Source organism: Macaca thibetana, chromosome 7, assembly GCF_024542745.1.
Source record: "Macaca thibetana thibetana isolate TM-01 chromosome 7, ASM2454274v1, whole genome shotgun sequence".
In the NCBI taxonomy this organism is placed as follows: domain Eukaryota; kingdom Metazoa; phylum Chordata; class Mammalia; order Primates; family Cercopithecidae; genus Macaca; species Macaca thibetana.
The window spans coordinates 147,417,907-147,436,296 of record NC_065584.1 but is presented as its reverse complement, the minus strand read 5'-3'; the positions used below and the strand labels follow the sequence as shown (position 1 = coordinate 147,436,296).

Below are 18,390 nucleotides of genomic sequence, written 5' to 3'. Positions count from 1 at the left end.
AACCTGGCATTCTCTCCACAAAGCTTGGTGACGACATCTCAGGGTTTTCTGCCACCAGGGAAGTGAAGTTCACCTCCAGAGTCCAATTTCAGCTGCTCTATTCTCCCAGCCTCTCATCTACCCACCTCCACCCCCAGGGAGGTAAAGGAAAGGAGAAGAAGAGAGGAGTGGATGAAATATAAATGAATGTGTGCAGTAGCAGTCAGAGGCGGCATCCAATGCTCTGGGCCATGGCAGGGCTGTGTGCAGGTGTCCCGCAGGAGAAGGTAACCTTCCTCCATTGCTCTCCAGCCCTGTGGTGACCGCAGAGTGGCCACGCAGGCAAGAGGTGAGGGAAGCAGTGTGAGCGTGCACTTACGTCGGTGGCCTTTTTCTCTGCCAGCTCCAGCTTCTCCTGGGCATCTTTGAGAGCCTCAGAGTATTTGTCCAGTTCATCTTCGGTGCCCTTGAGTTTCTTTTGCAGTGACACCAGCTCATCTTCCAGCTGGGATTTGGCCAGGGGGTACGGGGAGGGAGGGGGGTGCAGCAGGCAGCGTGATCCCGAAGGGGAGGGGTGCGGGTGCACAGAACCAGAAGGACAGGGACAGCGGGAGAGACAGAGGGAAAGACAGGGAGAGAGAGAGAGAGAAAGAGAAAGAGTTAGCCATTCGTGCGCCACGCTGTGCCGCGCGCCCCGGGTACCTTGGCGGCGGCCTCCTCGGCGGCCAGGAGGCTGTCCTCCGCCTTGTGCAGCTCCTCCAGCACCCGGTCCCGCTCGTCCTCCGACACCCGCAGCAACTTCTCCTTGGCCGCGATGTCCTCCTCGAGCTGGGGGCAGCGGCGGGCGGGCGCGGGCGGCCGGCACGGACCGGGTGTTAGACACACACAACACACGGGCATCGGGTTGACTGGGGCCCCTGGGGCTCGGGGCACCGCCGCCGAGATGGAGTGCAAGGGACCCAAGGTAACTTTCTCTTTACCCGAGCTGGAACCGCTCCAGGGCTCACCCCGCACACCCACCTGCCCTGGGAGGAGACTTCTGCCGAGGTCTCAGCGGGCTCAAGTCCACTACTTGGGGACACAGAAGAACGCCACTGCTGGCCTGGCTTTCGGGCTGTAGCCTCCATTCCGTCCCATCTTTGTTCTTTGGTAACAACTCCACGACTCCCTTTTCCTCCCCAAGTTTAACGTTCCTTTCTCCCCAGTCAAAAGTCAAATAACTTATAACACTTGAATTACTCGACACCCTTTCTCCATCCCGCGCCCTTCCTTCAAACGTCCCCAGGAACCGGGTGTCCTCCTCCCTGCCCCAAACTGATTCCCAGTCCTGAGAATAAAGCGCCTCTAGGACTTGACTTCGCGGGTCATGGGAACCAGAGAAGGGAAATAAGCGTCCTCAGATCAGACTACAAAGTTAGACTAAGCCTGGCTTTTGCATTTCCCTTCCTTCTTTCCAGACGCGCGCCCTGGCCGCCCTGGGTGGTGGTGGGGGTAGGGTGGTGGCTCCCCGAGTCCTCGGGGTGGGGATCCAGCCGGGGGTGCCAGGCTCGGGTCCCCGCACTCGGGGCGCGGGTTCAGGGCCGGGGAGGCGCAGACCTGCTTGCTCCTGTCTTCCGCCGCCTTCTTGTCGGCCTCCGCCTGCTCAGCTCGATCCAAGGCGTTCTCCTTGTCGAGCTTCAGCATCTGCATCTTCTTCTTGATGGCGTCCATGGTGGCGGCTGCGAGGGGCCCTGGGGCTGCGGCAGGAGCGGCGGGGCGAGCGCGCGATCGGGCGGAGGAGCGGGAGTGCGAGCGCGGAGCCGCCTGCTGCTCCCAGATATGTACTTTCCCAAGGGGGCGACCGCATTCCTCAAGACAGCCAATACTTTTTTGGAAAAGCTTTTTTCTCCTGCCCCCCTTCCTCCTCTCCTCCCTCCGCCCCGTGCCCCCTCCCCGCTCCTCCCGCGGGGGCTGCTCGCCCATTCGCTGCCGGCCGCCGGCCTCCCAGTTGACGGTGGATATGACTATATATGGGGACCCGAGCAGCCGAGTCGGCTGCCGAGCAAGGCCGCCCTGTTTCTAAACCTGCGCGCCAGGGAGAGGGCGTTGGGGCCGAGCCGAGGCTAAGGCGCAACCCTCTTCCCTCCGCGCCCCCTTCTCTCAGGGCCGACACCCCGCCATTTGGATCCCCAGCCGAGCCCGCTGTGAGCCGCCGGAGGCTGGGAGAGCGCGGGCCAAGTGGTGGATGCGCGTCGCCCCCCTGGGCCGTCCCCCGGCGCGCTGAGCCAAAGGCCGGGAGGCTTCCCAGCCGTGCCGCACCCCGCGTCAGGGCCGGTGCGCTCTCGGCACCCGCCAGCGCCTCCCAGGCAGCTCTCAGCCAGCCAGGTGTCATCCTGGGCGCTCACGCTCTGGAAACTCAACTGAAACAGAGAAAGGGAGAACGTGGGAGAAAGCCTGGGGCGGCTTCTGAGACTTTCTCTGCGGGCGCGGGTCAGAAAGGCAGGGGGCGGCACAGCGACAGCACACGGAGTCTTGTTTTCTGCGTGCCCTTTCCCCCAGCGGAGGTGACAGTCAAATACTTTAGGGACACAGGACTCAGTGGCGTACTTTCTGTGCTTGCTGTGCGGTGCCTCCAAAAAGGTGTACGTGTGTACGTGTGTGTGTGCGGGTGGCAGTTTAAGGGGAAAGAACATTGAGTTTAGACTCACGCAACTTGGTCTGTGGTCTCTACTCTGCCACCAGCAACTGTGTGAACTTGTTTGCTGCCCGCGGCTTTCTCAACTTTAAATCTAGGGTGTAGATGATCTCCGAGGTCCCTCCAGATCGAACTTGTTATAATTTTTCTTGCACTGATTTTAGGGAGTCGGCCTTTCCATGTTAGATGCTTAGGTGCCAGGTTTCGGAAAACGTGGGATCCGCGTTATCCCGGCTAAGTCATTGCATCCGCAGCCGCAATTCTGAGGAGGGAGCAGGCCCGGCTTTGCCATGTGAGCTGTGCTTGGAAGCGGGAGGATTTTTCCCCCAACACTTCTTATTTTGAACTCTACTGCTCCCATCCCCCAAGGGGGAAAGCCTGCTTTTTTTCAGAGCTTCAGTGGGAGGGGAGGAGAGAGGGCTGCCCCCAAGCCCTGAGCTCAGCTGAGGCAGGGTTGGTGAGGGTCTTGTTAACAGTCCCCACAGAATAATTCACAGTCTGTACTGCATGGTTACCGAATATTCCCCGGACGGTATCTGAGCAGATTAGGCAGGCCAAACAACTTGTAAGTCCTTCAGAGAATGATCAAGTTCCTCTCCAGGATTTTATCGGGTTTCTTCCACTAACCCAACTGCCCAGGAGGGAAAAGATACACTGACACTGACCTAACGGTCAGAACATTAGAGCTGTGTGCATAGGGGCTGCATGGCACAGAAATTGACCACAGCCCTTTAATCACAGTACGTCAACCCAGCCACCGGAACAGTGACAAAGTTCCAGGCATGTGGACAATATCCAGATGCGTGGACTCCAGGGAGCTGACTCCCCATGTTGGAGCTCAGCAGAGGAGGCAAGAATAGGGACTTAGGAGTCAGTTTCAGGGATCCAAACCTGGCCTGGTCACTTCCTTGCCGTGTGACCTTAGCCATGTTACAATCTCTCTAAGCCTTTTTTGTCACTTATAAAAAGAGGCAACTGAACTAGAGAAGCTCCTTGCGGGACCACACGTTACTGACTTCTTTTCTCACTGTGCCATATGTAGCCGAGGAACTCATTAACGTTTCCTTAAATGAAATCATGCTACAAGCAACTTTTTAAACATGCGATTATTGAGTACCTGCTATATACTAGGCAGGTACTAGGCTCTGGAATCCAAAGAATGAGTAGCACAGGTCTATGTCCTCCAGGTGTTTGGCTTGAGCAGGGTATAAGAATTCACAGGAGGAAGAAATAGAAATGACTAGGTCAGAGCAGATGAGAAAAGCTTCTCTGAAAAGGTGGTGTGGTTTTTAAACTGATTTCAAAGGAAGGGTAGCAGTTAGCTAGAGAGGAGGGCCATTGTATGAGTCAAGGAAAGAAAAAGGAATGTTTTGTGGTGGTTGGACAGTAGGATTTTGGGGGTGAGTGGGGACATGAGACAAAAGGAAGGTTGGGGCAGTATGATAAAGGGCCTTGAATTCCAGATTCAGACATTCAGACCTTATTGTGTAGTTTAAAGCCATCTCTTCTCTTCTTTTCACCTCTTCCTCTCCCAGACTCCCTCACCTACGGCTATATTCAGAGGTTGAAGCGTCGGGCAGGAAATGCCATGTGTAAAGGTGATTAAGGTTATTCACAATTTTTTAGGCTTTCTCCCCAGTCAATTTCTTGGCAGCATTGTACATCCCACCCAGTTAAGTTGGCTGTGGCCATTTGACTTGCTTTGGCCAAGGAAATGTGAGCAGAAATGACTTATGCTGGATACTTAGTTAGTCCACGTCTAACCATGTTCATTTTTCAAGACTGTGGCTGCTCTATCATTGTGGGTTTTCAAGGGGCTCCCTCTTTCCCCCCAACTAACCCTTGGTGGACATGTAGTGAGAACAAGATATAAATATTTGTTATTTTAGGACACTGAGATTGGGGGTTATTTGTTACTGAAGCATCACTAGCTTCTCCTGACTAATACAGCACAATAGGCATGCATCAGCTAAGTTATGAAAAAGCAGAGAAGTGATTATAGAGAAAGAATGAAGTAGGCATATCAAGATAAACAGAAGCACCATTTAGAGAAAGAGATTGGGAGAATATGACCAAATTTCAGTTCCAGGGGTCCTTATAATAACCCCCTGTATTTCCTGAGGTTACATGAGAGGGTCTATATTCCTTGACAGTAAAAAGCTTACCAAATCATGGTGGCATGAGAGCCTGCAGAACATTCTTGGCCCAGAGGCTCTATGTGAACACCACAAACATGCTTGGAATTTCCCGATTTCTCCAATGTTTGTTATTCAGTCATTTCTCAATGAATGTTTGTTGAATGATTTTTTTTTTTTTTATGACTGACAAGTCCAACTTTCTTATTGACTTATAGGTAAGTCTGGGAAGGTAAAGTAACAAATCTAGGTTCAAAAGATCTTGTTTCCATTCAAAATATGGGCTGTGTGTTTTATTTCATGAAGAATGAATATAAGTATCGTGATAGGGTAAGACAAATGTCTCCAAATATTTATTGGACACCTTTTGTGTGCAAGACATTTAGGGCTTATGGGATCCAGGGAAGTAGACAAAAGATATGGATCTTTTTGTGTAGGAAAAGTGTCTATGCATGATGCAGGGAGAACCCTCTCTTTGGGAGTCATTTAATGGGTATTTCCCATGGCATGACCATTAGCCCAGTTGGTCACCTGGGGCCCCCTATAGTTCTGAGGATCACATATCTCAGGTTTTCTAGGAAACCTTTAATATTAAATATACTGTCTTTTCCTTCCATAAAAGCACTTGTGTCATACTACATTTTTCAATATTTGGTTACAGAGGAGAGTCAACATGAGCATCGTTTCCCAATGTGACACCTTTGACAGGAATGCTCACTTGTATATGTACATTAGGGTTTGTTTGTTTGAAAAAAACAGAATGGAAACCTCATTACCTGATAGTCACCCCTTGTTTAACAGCAATAGCCCTGCCCGTGTACTGTGACTCCCCCAGAATCAACAGTGCTGACTGAAGCAATTAAGGGAAAGTGAAGAATCTATAATTAAACTGAGAGACGATTGCTTCTTCCACTGGGTTTTGGAATGCAGTGTTTTATGCTCACGGCTCAGTGTCCCCGGAACAAGACACGGCATGCTCTCCTCATACACTGGGAAGTTTTGTTTCCCAGGGGTTTGTGATGCTACCATCAAGGCCTCACAGAAAATATGCTATGTTTCCTGGGGCTGGGGGGTGGGGCTGGTGTGGAGCTCTGAGAAAGGTCTTTAGGCCATTTTCAAGGCTTGCCTGCCTTTATTGTTTAGTAACACACAGCTGGTCCTGTTTCTTCGGAGAGACTGTTGAGCATGCTTATTACCTGGAATGTTTGCATGGGCAAAAAGTTTGTCCCAGTACAAAAAAAAAAAAAAAAAAAAAAGGCATAGGAGTTTTCCTGCCTTACCTCTTATTGCCTGTCTCTCAACAGTAACAACTCAGTGTAGATTTAATCAAGCTCCAAATGTGGGGGAATTTAGCTGTCTTAAGAAAGGCGATAGTCCCTCATGTTTGTACAGTTTATAAAGCATTTTCAAGTTCATTACCTCCTCCTCCCAACCTCTTATGACAGCATCAGAATGAGTTCTCTGATTTTCACTCTGTAGATGAGAACACCAGGCCGAGCACAGTGGCTCTTGCTTGTAATCCCAGCACTTTGGAAGGCCGAAGTAGGAGGATCACTTGAAGCCAGGAGTTCAAAACCAGCCTGGGCAAATTTGTAGAGATTCCCCCCATCTCTACCAAAAAAAATTATAAATTAGCCGGGCATGGTGAGTCACACCTGTGGTTCCAGCTACTCGGCAGCCTGAGGCAGGAGGATCGCTTGAACTCAGGAGTTCGAGATTGCAATGAGTGCTACTGTACTCTAGCCTAGGTGACAGAATGAGACCCTATCTGGAAAAGAAAAAAACCTAAACCAAAACAAAACCACACACACCAAGGGCAGTGACTGGTTCAAGACCCCTCAGCCGTGCAGGCACAAAAATGCAGATATCTGAACTCTCAGTAACAATGATCTTTTCATTCATTAATTCCCAGCCTGTTTTGGGGTTCAGTTTGATTTCATATTTATTTTATTTTTATTATTATTTTTGAGACGGAGTCTTGCTCTGTTGCCTAGGCTGGAATGCAGTGGCACTATCTCAGCTCACTGCAACCTCCACCTCCCGGGTTCAAGCAATTCTCCTGCCTCAGCCTCCCGAGTAGCTGGGATTATAGGTGTGCGCCACCACACCCAGCTAATTTTTGTATTTTAAATAGAGACGGGGTTTTACCATGTTGGCCAGGCTGGTCTCAAACTCCTGACCTCAGGTGATCCGCCCACCTGGGCCTCCCAAAGTGCTGGGATTACAGGCATGAGCCACCATGCCTGGCCTTGTTTCACATTTAAAAGCAATACATTATAAGGGGAAGAGGAGAGGGGGCTTCTAAGGTCTTTTCTACACCAGAATGTGATTAAAACATGATACTAACGAGGCTAAGATTGAAGGGTTGCCCTGCCATGCACGGGCCAGCTCGCTACAGCAGCCTGGGCTCCTAAACTCTCCCACCCACTCTCAGTGAAGGAAGAACCTGGTGAGAAAATGTTAAGCCAACAAAATCTTTTTCCACTCTTGTGTTTATGACCAAAGATAGGATAATAAGGACATCTTGAAGCTAGAAAGGTGAGTATGTTCATTTTATTCCCAGTAGCTTTAAGGGAGGATTTGAGGTAATCAATGGATATCTACACTTGATTCCCTCAAAACCCTTGGGTTCGCAAAGGAATGAGCCACCAGTTAACCCAGGTAGTATGTTTGGGGGGAAAAATGAAGACAAAATTTGGAGCAAAACAGCATCTAGTGCCTCCTTAAGACCCAGCCTGCACAGAAACGAAAGCCTCTGTACAGACTTCACAGTCCAGAGCCTTGAGGGCCACGTCGGAGCCTTGGACTGGTTTCAATCATGACTTCCCGGCAAACCCCACATTCTTTTCCTATTGAATGCCACCTGTTCATTTTTATATTTTTATACTTGCTTCTCAAGTTTCTGCTGATGTCCTTAACAGGAACATATGTGGAAGTGACCTTTGCAGCCTCCTGAATGGCAAGTAGAGCCCCACCCTTACTTCCCAGACCATGTAATTCGGTGCAAAAAAAGTCCACAGAGGCGGACAGCCCAGGTACCTCTCCTCTACTTGAGGTCTCGCTACAACCCACTCAGGCTCTAGGAGGCAGCTGTGTTAGGTAAATTCAAAATTAGGATTTCTAAAATTTTGTTTCTGCACCTATGCCAGACCTAGTGCTAACAGCTTAATTCTCAGTGGAGGTTATTTGATTTGAGGCCTATGGGTGGGCCTAGGTTACTGAAAGTAAGCAATGGGCTTTCCTTTGGTTTTGTAAAGACCCTTTCTTGGCAGACTAGCAAAACCCGTTCCCCCAAGGTTTAACTGGTTAACATGTAGGTTTATTCAAGCTCTCTATGTGGGGGAATTTAGCTGTCTTAAGAATGGTGATATTCCCTTATGTATGTATAGTTTAAAAAGCACTTACAAGTTCATTACCTCCTCCTACCCGCCTCTCATGACAGCATCAGGATGAGTGCACTAAAAGCAAAACCTTTTACCCCAGGGTTTAGCACTTTCTTCTGGGACCCTGAGTTCTTAAGAGAACCTGTTTTCTTCCTTTGATAGAAATTGCTATTCCTCAATAGAAATGCTTCTCTAAGTATTTTCTCCTGAGGACCATTCTACCTCAGGAACTTCAGCGGAGGAGGAAGCCAGACTTTTCTTACTGCTTAAGGCAGAGGAAGCTGTCCTTTTGCTGAGGTACTGCTGCTTGAGGAAGGAGCTCCATCAGGGCTGCCGGCCGAGTTCCAGAAGAGACCTGTATTTTTAGCATGGCCTTCTTCACTTCCCAGCACCTGCCGTGATCTGTAACCCAAGGGGCTACTTAAATGCCACTGAGATGACTGAGGACAAGGCAGCCTGAGCTAATGTCCTAAAATACCACCCAAGGGAGGTTTTGCTTTTGGGAGCCATTTCATTTCTACCTCGTCTTGTTCCTTCCTCAGCTGTGGGCTATTATAGATCCTGGCTGAGAAGGGTGACATCTGCCCTGGGAAGAAGTTAGGAAAAAATCCACTGGATCTGTCTACCTTGATGCCAGCCATCTACCCTTGGCTCCCAGTTTCTTTTTTTTTGTTGTTTGTTTGCTTATTTTATTTTATAACTTCATTGTTCCTTCTTCCCCAAGGCTTCCAGTTTCAGTCTTTCTACTGTCCTTGCCAGATGGAAGTAACAAAAGCATGTCTACACATATTTTTCCCGAAGCAAAGTCCTTTTTTGATATCCCTGAAAATAGGTGAAGATGAGAGACAAAGTCAGGTAATGTTTCAGATGAGATGACGGTAAAGGGAAGGCAAACCCCTCTCCTACCAGATATAACTCATGGAGCCCATTAGTCCATAAAGATGGTACAAGCTGGAAATAGAAATATGTTATCAAGAAGCTCGATACATTTGTGGAGGACAGATGCACCGTGGGTCATGAAGGATAATGAGGATGTCTTAGGATGACTCTAATCCTGGAGTTTGACATCAGCCCATCCATCCACAGCATTCCTTGGCATCACTGTCAGATGTACAATGCTGGGCTGCTAAATCCTAGGGATGACCCAGTGTGGAAGTTCTTATGTGCCTCTGCTGATTTCTCTGGCAACTCTAAATTCTCCCAAACGCTGTGGAAGGCCTGGTATGAAATCAAGAGTTCATTTTAAAAGGAAGGAAATCAGAACTTTTATATTGAAATGGATTTTGTCACCATGGTCGGTTTTCCTTTTGTTGGGCAAAAAATGTAAGCTGTAAAATCATACATATGGTAATATAATTTAGTTAAAAATGATTTTTTTTTTTTTTTTTTTTTTTTTTTTAAAGACGGAGCCTCGCTTTGTCACCCAGGCTGGAGTGCAGTGGTGTGGTCTCTGCTCACTGCAAGTTCCGCCTCCCGGGTTCATGCCATTCTCCTGCCTCCTGAGTTGCTGGGACTACAGGCACCCGCCACCACGCCCAGCTAATTTTTTTGCATTTTTAGTAGAGACAGGGTTTCACCATGTGGGCCAGGTTGATCTCGATCTTTTGACCTTGTGATCTGTCCGCCTGGGCCTCCCAAAGTGCTAGGATTACAGGCGTGAGCCACTGCGCCTGGCCCAATATGTATTATATATATGAAATGTATGTCACATATGCATATGATTACACACACACACACACACAATGTGGGAAGTTACCCATTAATTTGATAACTGAATTCACTTCCTTTGAAGAGGTAGGAGGGGTGCTAGGATCAGATATGGTCTTCAAAGAGGAGTATAGCTATATCTTTATGGTTTAATTTTTAAAGTAGACTATACTTGTGAATTATATAAAGTATTAATAATCTATTTTCCCTTCTTTGTTATTTAAAAATATATTCTTGAGTGTATTACAGAAAACTGTGGAGGGTTTATAATTGCCTGAGTCTCTTAAAGGAAGAAAAATCCACTTTGGCGTGTACCTAAGCCAAAGCCTCACAGCAAGTAAAAACTAATATAAAAGTAAAGTGGTCAATTTCCTTTGGGGCACCCAACTGTTTTTCAGTGCCTACTATTTGTCAGGCATAAAACTTGGCACCAGAAATTTAAAAGTGAACAACCTGGAATTCTGGCCCTCTGTGGGATCCTTTATTTCTAAGTTACTGCTTGTGGCAAACCCAAATTTCAAAAGACCTACTGGAACTGCTGTTAGTGGTCTTTTACAAGCCACCCAGTAAAATTAGCTTCATTGCTTTACCATCCTGTGTTTGGACCAAAAGCAACATGCCCCTAGATTGATCATTTATTAAGTTTGCCACACCTGGTTCCTGATGACTTACGGGTGTTTCCAAAACTCCAACCTACCTTAAAAGGATAAAGAAGATTTGCTTCACCAGGCAAAGTCAAAAGAATGTGCTGCAGTCTGGCCACGGTGGCTCACGCCTGTAATTCCAGCACTTTGGGAGACCGAGGTGGGTGAATCACGAGTTCAGGAGTTCAAGACCAGTCTGGCCAACATGGCGAAACCCCATCTCTACTAAAAATATAAAATTAGTCAGGCATGGTGGTGCATGCCTGTAATCCCAGCTACTTGGGAGGCTAAGGCAGGAGAATTGCTTGGACCCGGGAGGCGAAGTTACAGTGAGCTGAGATTGTGCCACTGCACTCTAGTCCCGGCGGCAGTGTGAGACTCCATCTAGTGCTAGAGTCTAAAGGAATAGCAGCTCCAAATGTGGAGCTAAAAAACGCTTTTGGAAACAAATCCAAATAAAAGAACAGACAGCAAAATGTTGACTGTCATTGTTTTGGATGATTGAGTTGTTAGTGATTTCAGAAATTCTTTATTTTCCAGTGTTCGAAAAATGAGCGTGTTCTACTTTTATAATAATAGTTATTTAAAAAGTTAATAAGCTTGCCTAAAAGCTCCTTTAGCCATCCACAACAATGCTTTATGTATAAATAAGAGGCCTCCCGAAGAGACAGTTTTGAAAGGAATAGTGCTTGTGACTCTGAATTACCTGTTAGATTACATGCCAGATTCTACCTGTTCTGTCTTCACCATCACAGGTACTTGCGTACTTGTCCTAAAGCCTCTCCTAGAAGGTATGCTCCTCACCAGCACTCACCTTAGGTTCCACTGAGTCATAACACAAGTAGTCATGGCCGCAGACCCTCACTAGACGAGGCTTAGATGAGGCTAGGACTGAACTCTGCAGACAGGCAGCAGAGTCCACGTTCTTAACCAATAGACTACGTCTCCCCTCCCGATGACCGATGGGAGTAGGCCCACCACACATATTTACTGAGTGAACAATTGTTCCTAAGTGCATTAAAAAAGTACAGCCATGATATCTTGTGGTTATACATTATTAACAGCAATAGGAAAGCCAGCAGCCAGGATCTTCTCGGCTTGAGAAGAGACAAAGCAGAGGTCACTGCGGCCTTACCTCTGCTCCCTCTCGTCAGCCTTGAACTCTGAGTAAGGACAGTGAGCTCATGGCTGGAATGATGTGCTTCTCATGCCCTTCTCCCTTCCAAGGAAGCTGGTTTGGCTTGTGACTTCTCAGTCTTCATTCAAATTTCTCCAAGGCACGTGGGCTGATGGCTGTTCCCTGGGTTCCTGGGTTCCTGTGTGACAGGGAGCCCAGGGTGGGTTTTTTCCTCAGTGTCATCATTTCTGGGTACTTGCTGAGCTGGTTGGCCAGAGCACCCTGGTATTGCCAGAGGCAAACAGAAGCCCTGAGAGTGACAGTCCAGTAACTGAGCATTCCTGGCCTGGTGCAAGGCCCCAGCATACATGAGCCCTCCTGTCCAACCCAGTGACCCAGTGGGGTCAGTTCAGAGGTTAACACAAGGATATGGACTGCCTTGTTTGAGAGTGAACATGCCTTCTTGGGCTTTGGAGTCACCCAGGCAAGGGTCTGATGAAGGCCCTTAATTGCATCCAGCCTCAGTTTCTCCTTCCATAAACTAGAGATAAGAATATGTACCTCATCAAATTGTTAGGAGGGTTAAGTGTGCTAGTAAAACCGCCGTGTCTGCCGCTTCCTCTCCAACATTCACATACGAAAATGATCAGCAAATTAGCTGTTTCCTATTTACACCTTGAAACAAACAAGCTCACTTGTCTTGCTGTTGGATGTGTTAGCTGTAGAAACCATTGATGAATGAAATGGAACGTATCCTGTCCTGTATTTCACACAGAGGTGTTAAGGGTATAAATGTCTGTGTCTATATGTTTTTGGGGAGTTGGAAAGTGTTATTTTAAAAGCATAGGTTTTGCAGTTAGACCAACCTAATTTTCCCATTTATTACCAGGGTGACATCAGCCGAATCATTGACTCTTTGAACCTTGATTTCTTCATCTGAAAAATGGGGATAATAATAGTACCCATTTCACCAGGTTATTATCATGATCAAGCTATTTAATGAATGTAAAACACAGTACCTACCACGTAGAAAAGTTACATATTCTCTTTATAATTGTTATAAATGTATCAAAAGGCGTGTGTACACGTGGACACACATATGTGTGTTTGTTTGTGGGTCTGTGTATAAAACATTAGCCCAAACACATTACTGTTATCACATCATTTGGGACTGTCTTCTTGGCAACGAGTTCTTTTTCTACCCCCCGAATTCCTCTGAGCATAACGCTACCCTTCTCTGACTTGGCTTTCTGGTTGCCATTTTCTTCCAGGCCACTTTGATTATTTGTTTTAATCAGATATTGCTTGTATGAAAATGCTAGGGAGATGGAACCTTGAATTCCTGCCAGAACTGTATCAGGTGGGCTCTGGGTAAGTCAAGACCTGACTCCCGTTTGTTGTACCATTAAACTTTTTATTGACATATACCATACATACAGAGATGTGCGTATGTCATGCTCATATAGCTCACTGAATTTTCACAAGGCCAACAGCCCCTTGTAACCAGCACCCAGATCAGGAATCAGAATGTTCCACAAGCCCTTTGTGCCCCCTTCCACATATTATCCCCCCTACAGTTGACCACCATCCTCACTATTTTTCCTGTGTTTGAGCTTTATATAAACCTGGCCCCTGATTTTAAGGAGTTCAGTGGCTCTTTGTTTCTCCCTGAAATCTACACTGTGATTAGATCCCCACTTGTTTTTGATTATTAATGAGTGTCAATAAACTTGTATTCAGTAGCACCTATGCATGCAAGGCACTCTGTTACTTCACTAAAGTGATGAGGCAAGAGAGGTTGTGTGTCTTCATTGAGTGTTTTTTTTTTTTTTTTTTTGCAGTGTTCCTCATGCAGGGCTGCCTGCTTGAGCTGTTTCTCTTGGAATGAGGCGTGCGTTTCCCATACTCTTCTCTCTTATCTGGCTTCCAGTCTGTATTCCATCCATGAAAGTGAGTCTTCCTGGGTAAAGATCCCAACAGAAGTTGACCAGTGCCCAGTTTCCAAGTCCAGAATTCCAGGAGAGAGAATGTGACTGGCCCAACTTGGTCCGCTCTCAGTCATGTCAACTGTGGCTGGAGGGCTTAGGGACACACGATGCTAAAAGGATGTGGGACCCAGCCCTGAAAAGAGGAAGAGAAAAGGGAGAAGGGAGGGGCTTGGAAATTTGCAGCAAGGATGTTGGTCTGAGCTGGTTCCTTCCAACTCCGATAGTTTATCATTTCCTTTTCTTCTCAGATGAAGATCCTTGACCCAATGCCGAAACTGATTTATTATTCACCTTCTGCATCAAAGTTGCAATTCAGTAATGTGGCTTATAGAGCCAGGCTAGGGCTGATGCTCCCCAAACTGCCTCTGTGGGGCATTTCTGGCTCTGATGCCGCAGCTGGCCACTCAGGGAGGTGGCTCTTTCATCTGGCTCTGAGGATTAGCTGTGGTTTTATAGACACACATGCTCTGCACTCTCTCTCTCTGAGGGAGGGGCATGTTCCCTCACAGCACAGACTTGGCCCCTAAAAACTAATTTCCTGGATGCAGGGACCACCAACTGTTTATGATGATGATTATTATTGCAGAGCATTGGGATTCCTGGACAGGTTCCAAAAGTCACCCCCATGAAAGACTGTTCACAGCAGCATCCTAAATCCTGCACAACATCGTGGTCAGAGCGAAAAATATAATGTGGGGTCTGCAGTCCAAGCTCTGTTATGACATGGACAGGGCCAGAGATGAAGGCAGGGGACTGTGCTCACTTTGCCTTACAGACACGACCTCATGGAATCCTCACTGCAAATCCAGGCGGGAGACATATCACTACTCCTGTTTTCATGGATGTGCCAGCTGAGGCAGAGAGAGGTTAAGCATAACATGAGTAAAGCCCATTATTGTTTAAGAAGTGCTTTCTCTTTGTTATCTCATTTTATCTTCATGAAACCCCATTTTATAGATGACTTTCTTGTGACTCAGTTTCCCAATTTTGCATGGGTCATAAGTGCCAGAGGTTGGACAGACTCAGAACTCTGACTCCTATCCCCTAAGACAAATCTGCAAATATGCTGCCGTAATAAGAAGCAGAGAGAGATGAACACCTTTAGATGATCCACTTTTAATTTTATGGTGTTTCAGAGAAAGGCAAGCTCATATATGGATGGAGAAAATCGGGAAAGGATTGAAGGAGGAGGTGATATTTGGGCCTAGTTTTTGTAGTCTGAGCAGTAATTGGACAAGCATTACTTGAGAGAAGAGCACTCCAGGAGGAGGAAAGGACATGCTCCCAAGCCTGGGGAGGGGGTATGTTCAGGAAATAGTGGGGAGTCATTTGATATATTGGGGAGACTGACGGGCAGAGTGGGGGATGAGGCTGGAAAACCAGAGTGCCTCTCACATGGGCTGTGGCAATTGTCTCCTTGACAGGTTGGGGCAGAAGGGTCAAAGGGTCGACCACCCATGGATGGAGGTCTGTGACCTCAGAAGAATCCCCTGACTGAGCTTCCTCATGGGATTCTTGTTGCTTCCTTGTTGGCTGTTGGATTATTACCCACTGGGTGCCTATGGTGAGAGACAGGGTGGAGATAGAGGCTGGAGCACACATTATTTACAAGTGCTAGGGAGATCCAGCAACTTTCTAAAAGAAGGAACAATAAAACTTTTATAGACCATTACAGAGTCAGATGTTCCAATAAAGTAGGGTTGGAGTGTGTGTGTGTGTGTGTGTGTGTGTGTGTGTGTGTGTGTGTGTATACATGTGTGTCGTGAAGTTTGCAGGTCACAGACAGTAAGGAGCAAGACAGCAGGGGTTAACAGCCAGGCATGACCCCCTCTGGCCCCAGGTTACTTTCCTCCTCCAGAGGCAAGGCTTATAGGAAGATGGCATACGCCTCAGTTTCCTCACCTACAAAATGGGAAATTGTAATACTTGTCACCCAGGATTGCTCCAAGAATCCAATGAGATGTGCCAATGTGTCCTGAGATGTTACTTTCATTGTTATTTTGTACTATTATTAACCTCAAACCTTCTCATGGGTACATACCTTCCCAACTAGAAAATAAAAGTCTTTAGGAGTAGTGGCCATGTCATCTATTTCTTTTAATCTTTGGTGGTGCCTGACAAGCACACAACAAAATGTTTCAACCATCAAAATAGACAAATTCATAGTAAGGCACATTTACCCATGAAATGAGCATAGCCGTTGTTTTTGGGAGCCATGTTTTAGTTTCTGAAATGGCAATGAGCCGGATGTCATACAGCTGAAATAAACAAGGCAGGTTTCACCCCATCCATCAATACTTCTACAACCCTGCACTGAGCTCTGTGAGGGTGGCAGAACCGAGGGTGGGATGGCTGCCTGAAAGCTTAAGGACCATGGCACCTGTGGAGTTGGCTTCTGTCCATGGTTGAGCTTGATATGGTGGTTGTGGACATATTTGTGGAGCAGCCTACCTTTGAATGGACCCCACAGCTTGGACCAGAGACCCTAACAGTGACCCCGGTGGACCACAACCAGAGGCCTTGCCCCTGTTTTCTCATGGGTCATAAAAGCCTTGGGGAGAGGGAAAGGAAGCCACAAAAATGGACCCACATGAGACGTCACACTGAGCGTGGCTTGAGAGGAATTGGAGCCCAGCTGATTTAATTCAGAAGTATTTCCAATAGAGACAATTCTTATAGCTCCAGGGAGGGGCAAAGATGTATGCCAGTTCTGTTCACAATGGTGAACATTATGTAAAGAAATTGTTACCGAAAAATTGTCCTAGGACCTGAACAATGGGGTGATGAGGGTGGGAGGGAGAGGTCAGAAGCTGACGTGGAAGAGCTCAGGACCAATCTGCATAAATTTTGGGTGATGTATGTCCCTTTATTTGGATAATTTACTTTTGGGATGGATGCTTAGAAAATTAGGGTCTTTTATATATTTCAAAAACTAGAAGATGCTGCGAAATCACAGGTAGTCTCTGTAAGTAACACGATGGAGTTTGGATTTGAGCCCATCATCTCACATTGTGTTATACTTTTGTGGTTAGAGAGCACCTGGCTTTTGGAGAAGACAAAGGTATTTATGGGAAGTGAGGGCCTTATCTTGGTTACTCTGTATTTGATTTCCATCTTATTGTCCCCAGAACTCCTGTGTTGACTAAGTCCTCCTTTTGTCAATATAGTTTCCTGCCTTGTCTCCACAATGGAGTCTCACAGTCTAGTGTCATCACTGTCATTGTAGTCACCTGCTTTGGAGATATCGTTTATTATCTCAGAAACCCAGAGACTACAGAAAGGAAAACTGTGAAGATGTGGTTAAGGAGAGGCTGCTTCTCCTGAGATTTCAATATGAAGGATTATGTTGCAGTCCCATCATCCCAAATCAAAGTGAATTCTAGACTTTAGAGCTGTATGCTTTTGAGGCACGTTTTTGTGGGAGCTCTATAGCTAAGAGGGGTGCCCGGCTAGAAGGGTCCAGGTGCCAGGTGAGGGATAATCGGTGTTACCTGGGGCAGTAGATGAAGGATGCCTTTCCAGGTTGAGGATAGTCTCATATCACTACAAACTGATATTTGTTGCCTGACAATCTTCACTTGGCTGAGGAACTCCCATAGTACCAATCATAGAGTTGGTGCTCCAAGAATGCTTACTTGTTGGCTCTTGGATTCATGACTTTAGAACTGAGGAGCACAGGCATGGGGCCTGCAGCTGCCATTCTGCAGACACTTCCTGAGTCAACCTGGGCCTCTCCAGCCTTGCTGCACCCTCAGCTCCACCTGCGCCTGAGCTCCTGGGATGGGCTTCTGACTTGCCCACCATTTCTACGTTGACCTCCTAATCCTCCAATACTGGGCTCCTCTATCTTGCCCCCCACGCCCATCTTGCAGTCATCTCTTGATCTGAAGTCTTGCCCTTGGGCCTCAGTACCTGTCTTTCCATGATAGCCTTTCCTCCCTCCAATCCAGACTGTCCATCAGACTCAGATCTGCATGAATGCAGTGCTCTGACTGACCACCAGGATCCTGCCCCTCAGGCCATCCCGAGGGTCCTGTCTATCTGGATTCATAGGATCACCTGTTCCTGAGACCATCCTCACCTACCCCTGGTCCTGCCTGGGTGGGTCTCTCTGTGCCTCAGCCAACTTTTGTGTGACCTCGTCCCTATCCACCAAGCCATAGTTGTGCTCTTCAGCTCCAGAATCATGAATCCAACAGCCAACAAGTAAGTATTATGGAGCACCAACTGTATGCTTGGTACCCACGGGAGTTCCTCAACAAAATGAAGATTGTCAGGCAACAAATATCAGTTTGTAGTGATGAGACCAAAGGTGGAATTATCTTCCTTTACCCTTTTGGAAGAGTTATGTAATGAAATGTATTAGTTATATATTGCTGCATAGCAACTCACCTCAAAATGTAGTGGCTTAGAATAAGAATAAATATTTGTTACCTCTTACATTTCTATGGGTCAGATATGGAGAAGTGATTTAGCTGGCAACTGAGGCTTGAGGTCTCTTATGAAGTTGTCCTCAAGATGTGAGCTAGGTCGCAGCCGTCTGAAGGCTTGTCTGGTGCTGGAAGATTTACTTCTAAGGTAACACGTGCCTGGCATTTTGGTGCTGGATACTGACAGAACACAGCATTTCTCCTCGCCAGCCTCTTGGTGGCTTCTTGAGTGTCCTCACGACATGGTGGCTGGCTTCCCCAGAGCAAGTAGTCCAGGAGGCCAAGGATGAGGCAGCAACGTCTTTTATGGCCCAGTCTTGGAAGTCATAGACT

The 18,390-nt window shown here is 47.2% G+C and overlaps 1 protein-coding gene across 14 annotated transcripts in view; it reads right to left on the bottom strand.

The window, feature by feature from the left end:
• TPM1 (tropomyosin 1) overlaps positions 1-1,875 on the bottom strand; it is a 29,017-nt gene extending 27,142 nt beyond the window's left edge. For 8 of the 14 annotated variants that reach the window (XM_050797259.1, XM_050797257.1, XM_050797258.1 and 5 more), the window contains exons 1-2: positions 1,576-1,875; positions 359-484 (exon numbers count right to left, since the gene is read on the bottom strand). In XM_050797259.1, coding sequence (XP_050653216.1) covers positions 359-484; positions 1,576-1,689 — 240 coding nt within the window. In that variant the 5' untranslated portion in view covers positions 1,690-1,875. Of the gene's footprint in view, positions 1-358; positions 485-681; positions 1,043-1,575 lie in introns of those variants that run through there. The other 6 variants (XM_050797263.1, XM_050797262.1, XM_050797261.1 and 3 more) reach the window with 2 other exon arrangements.
• Positions 1,876-18,390: the final 16,515 nt, after the last annotated feature.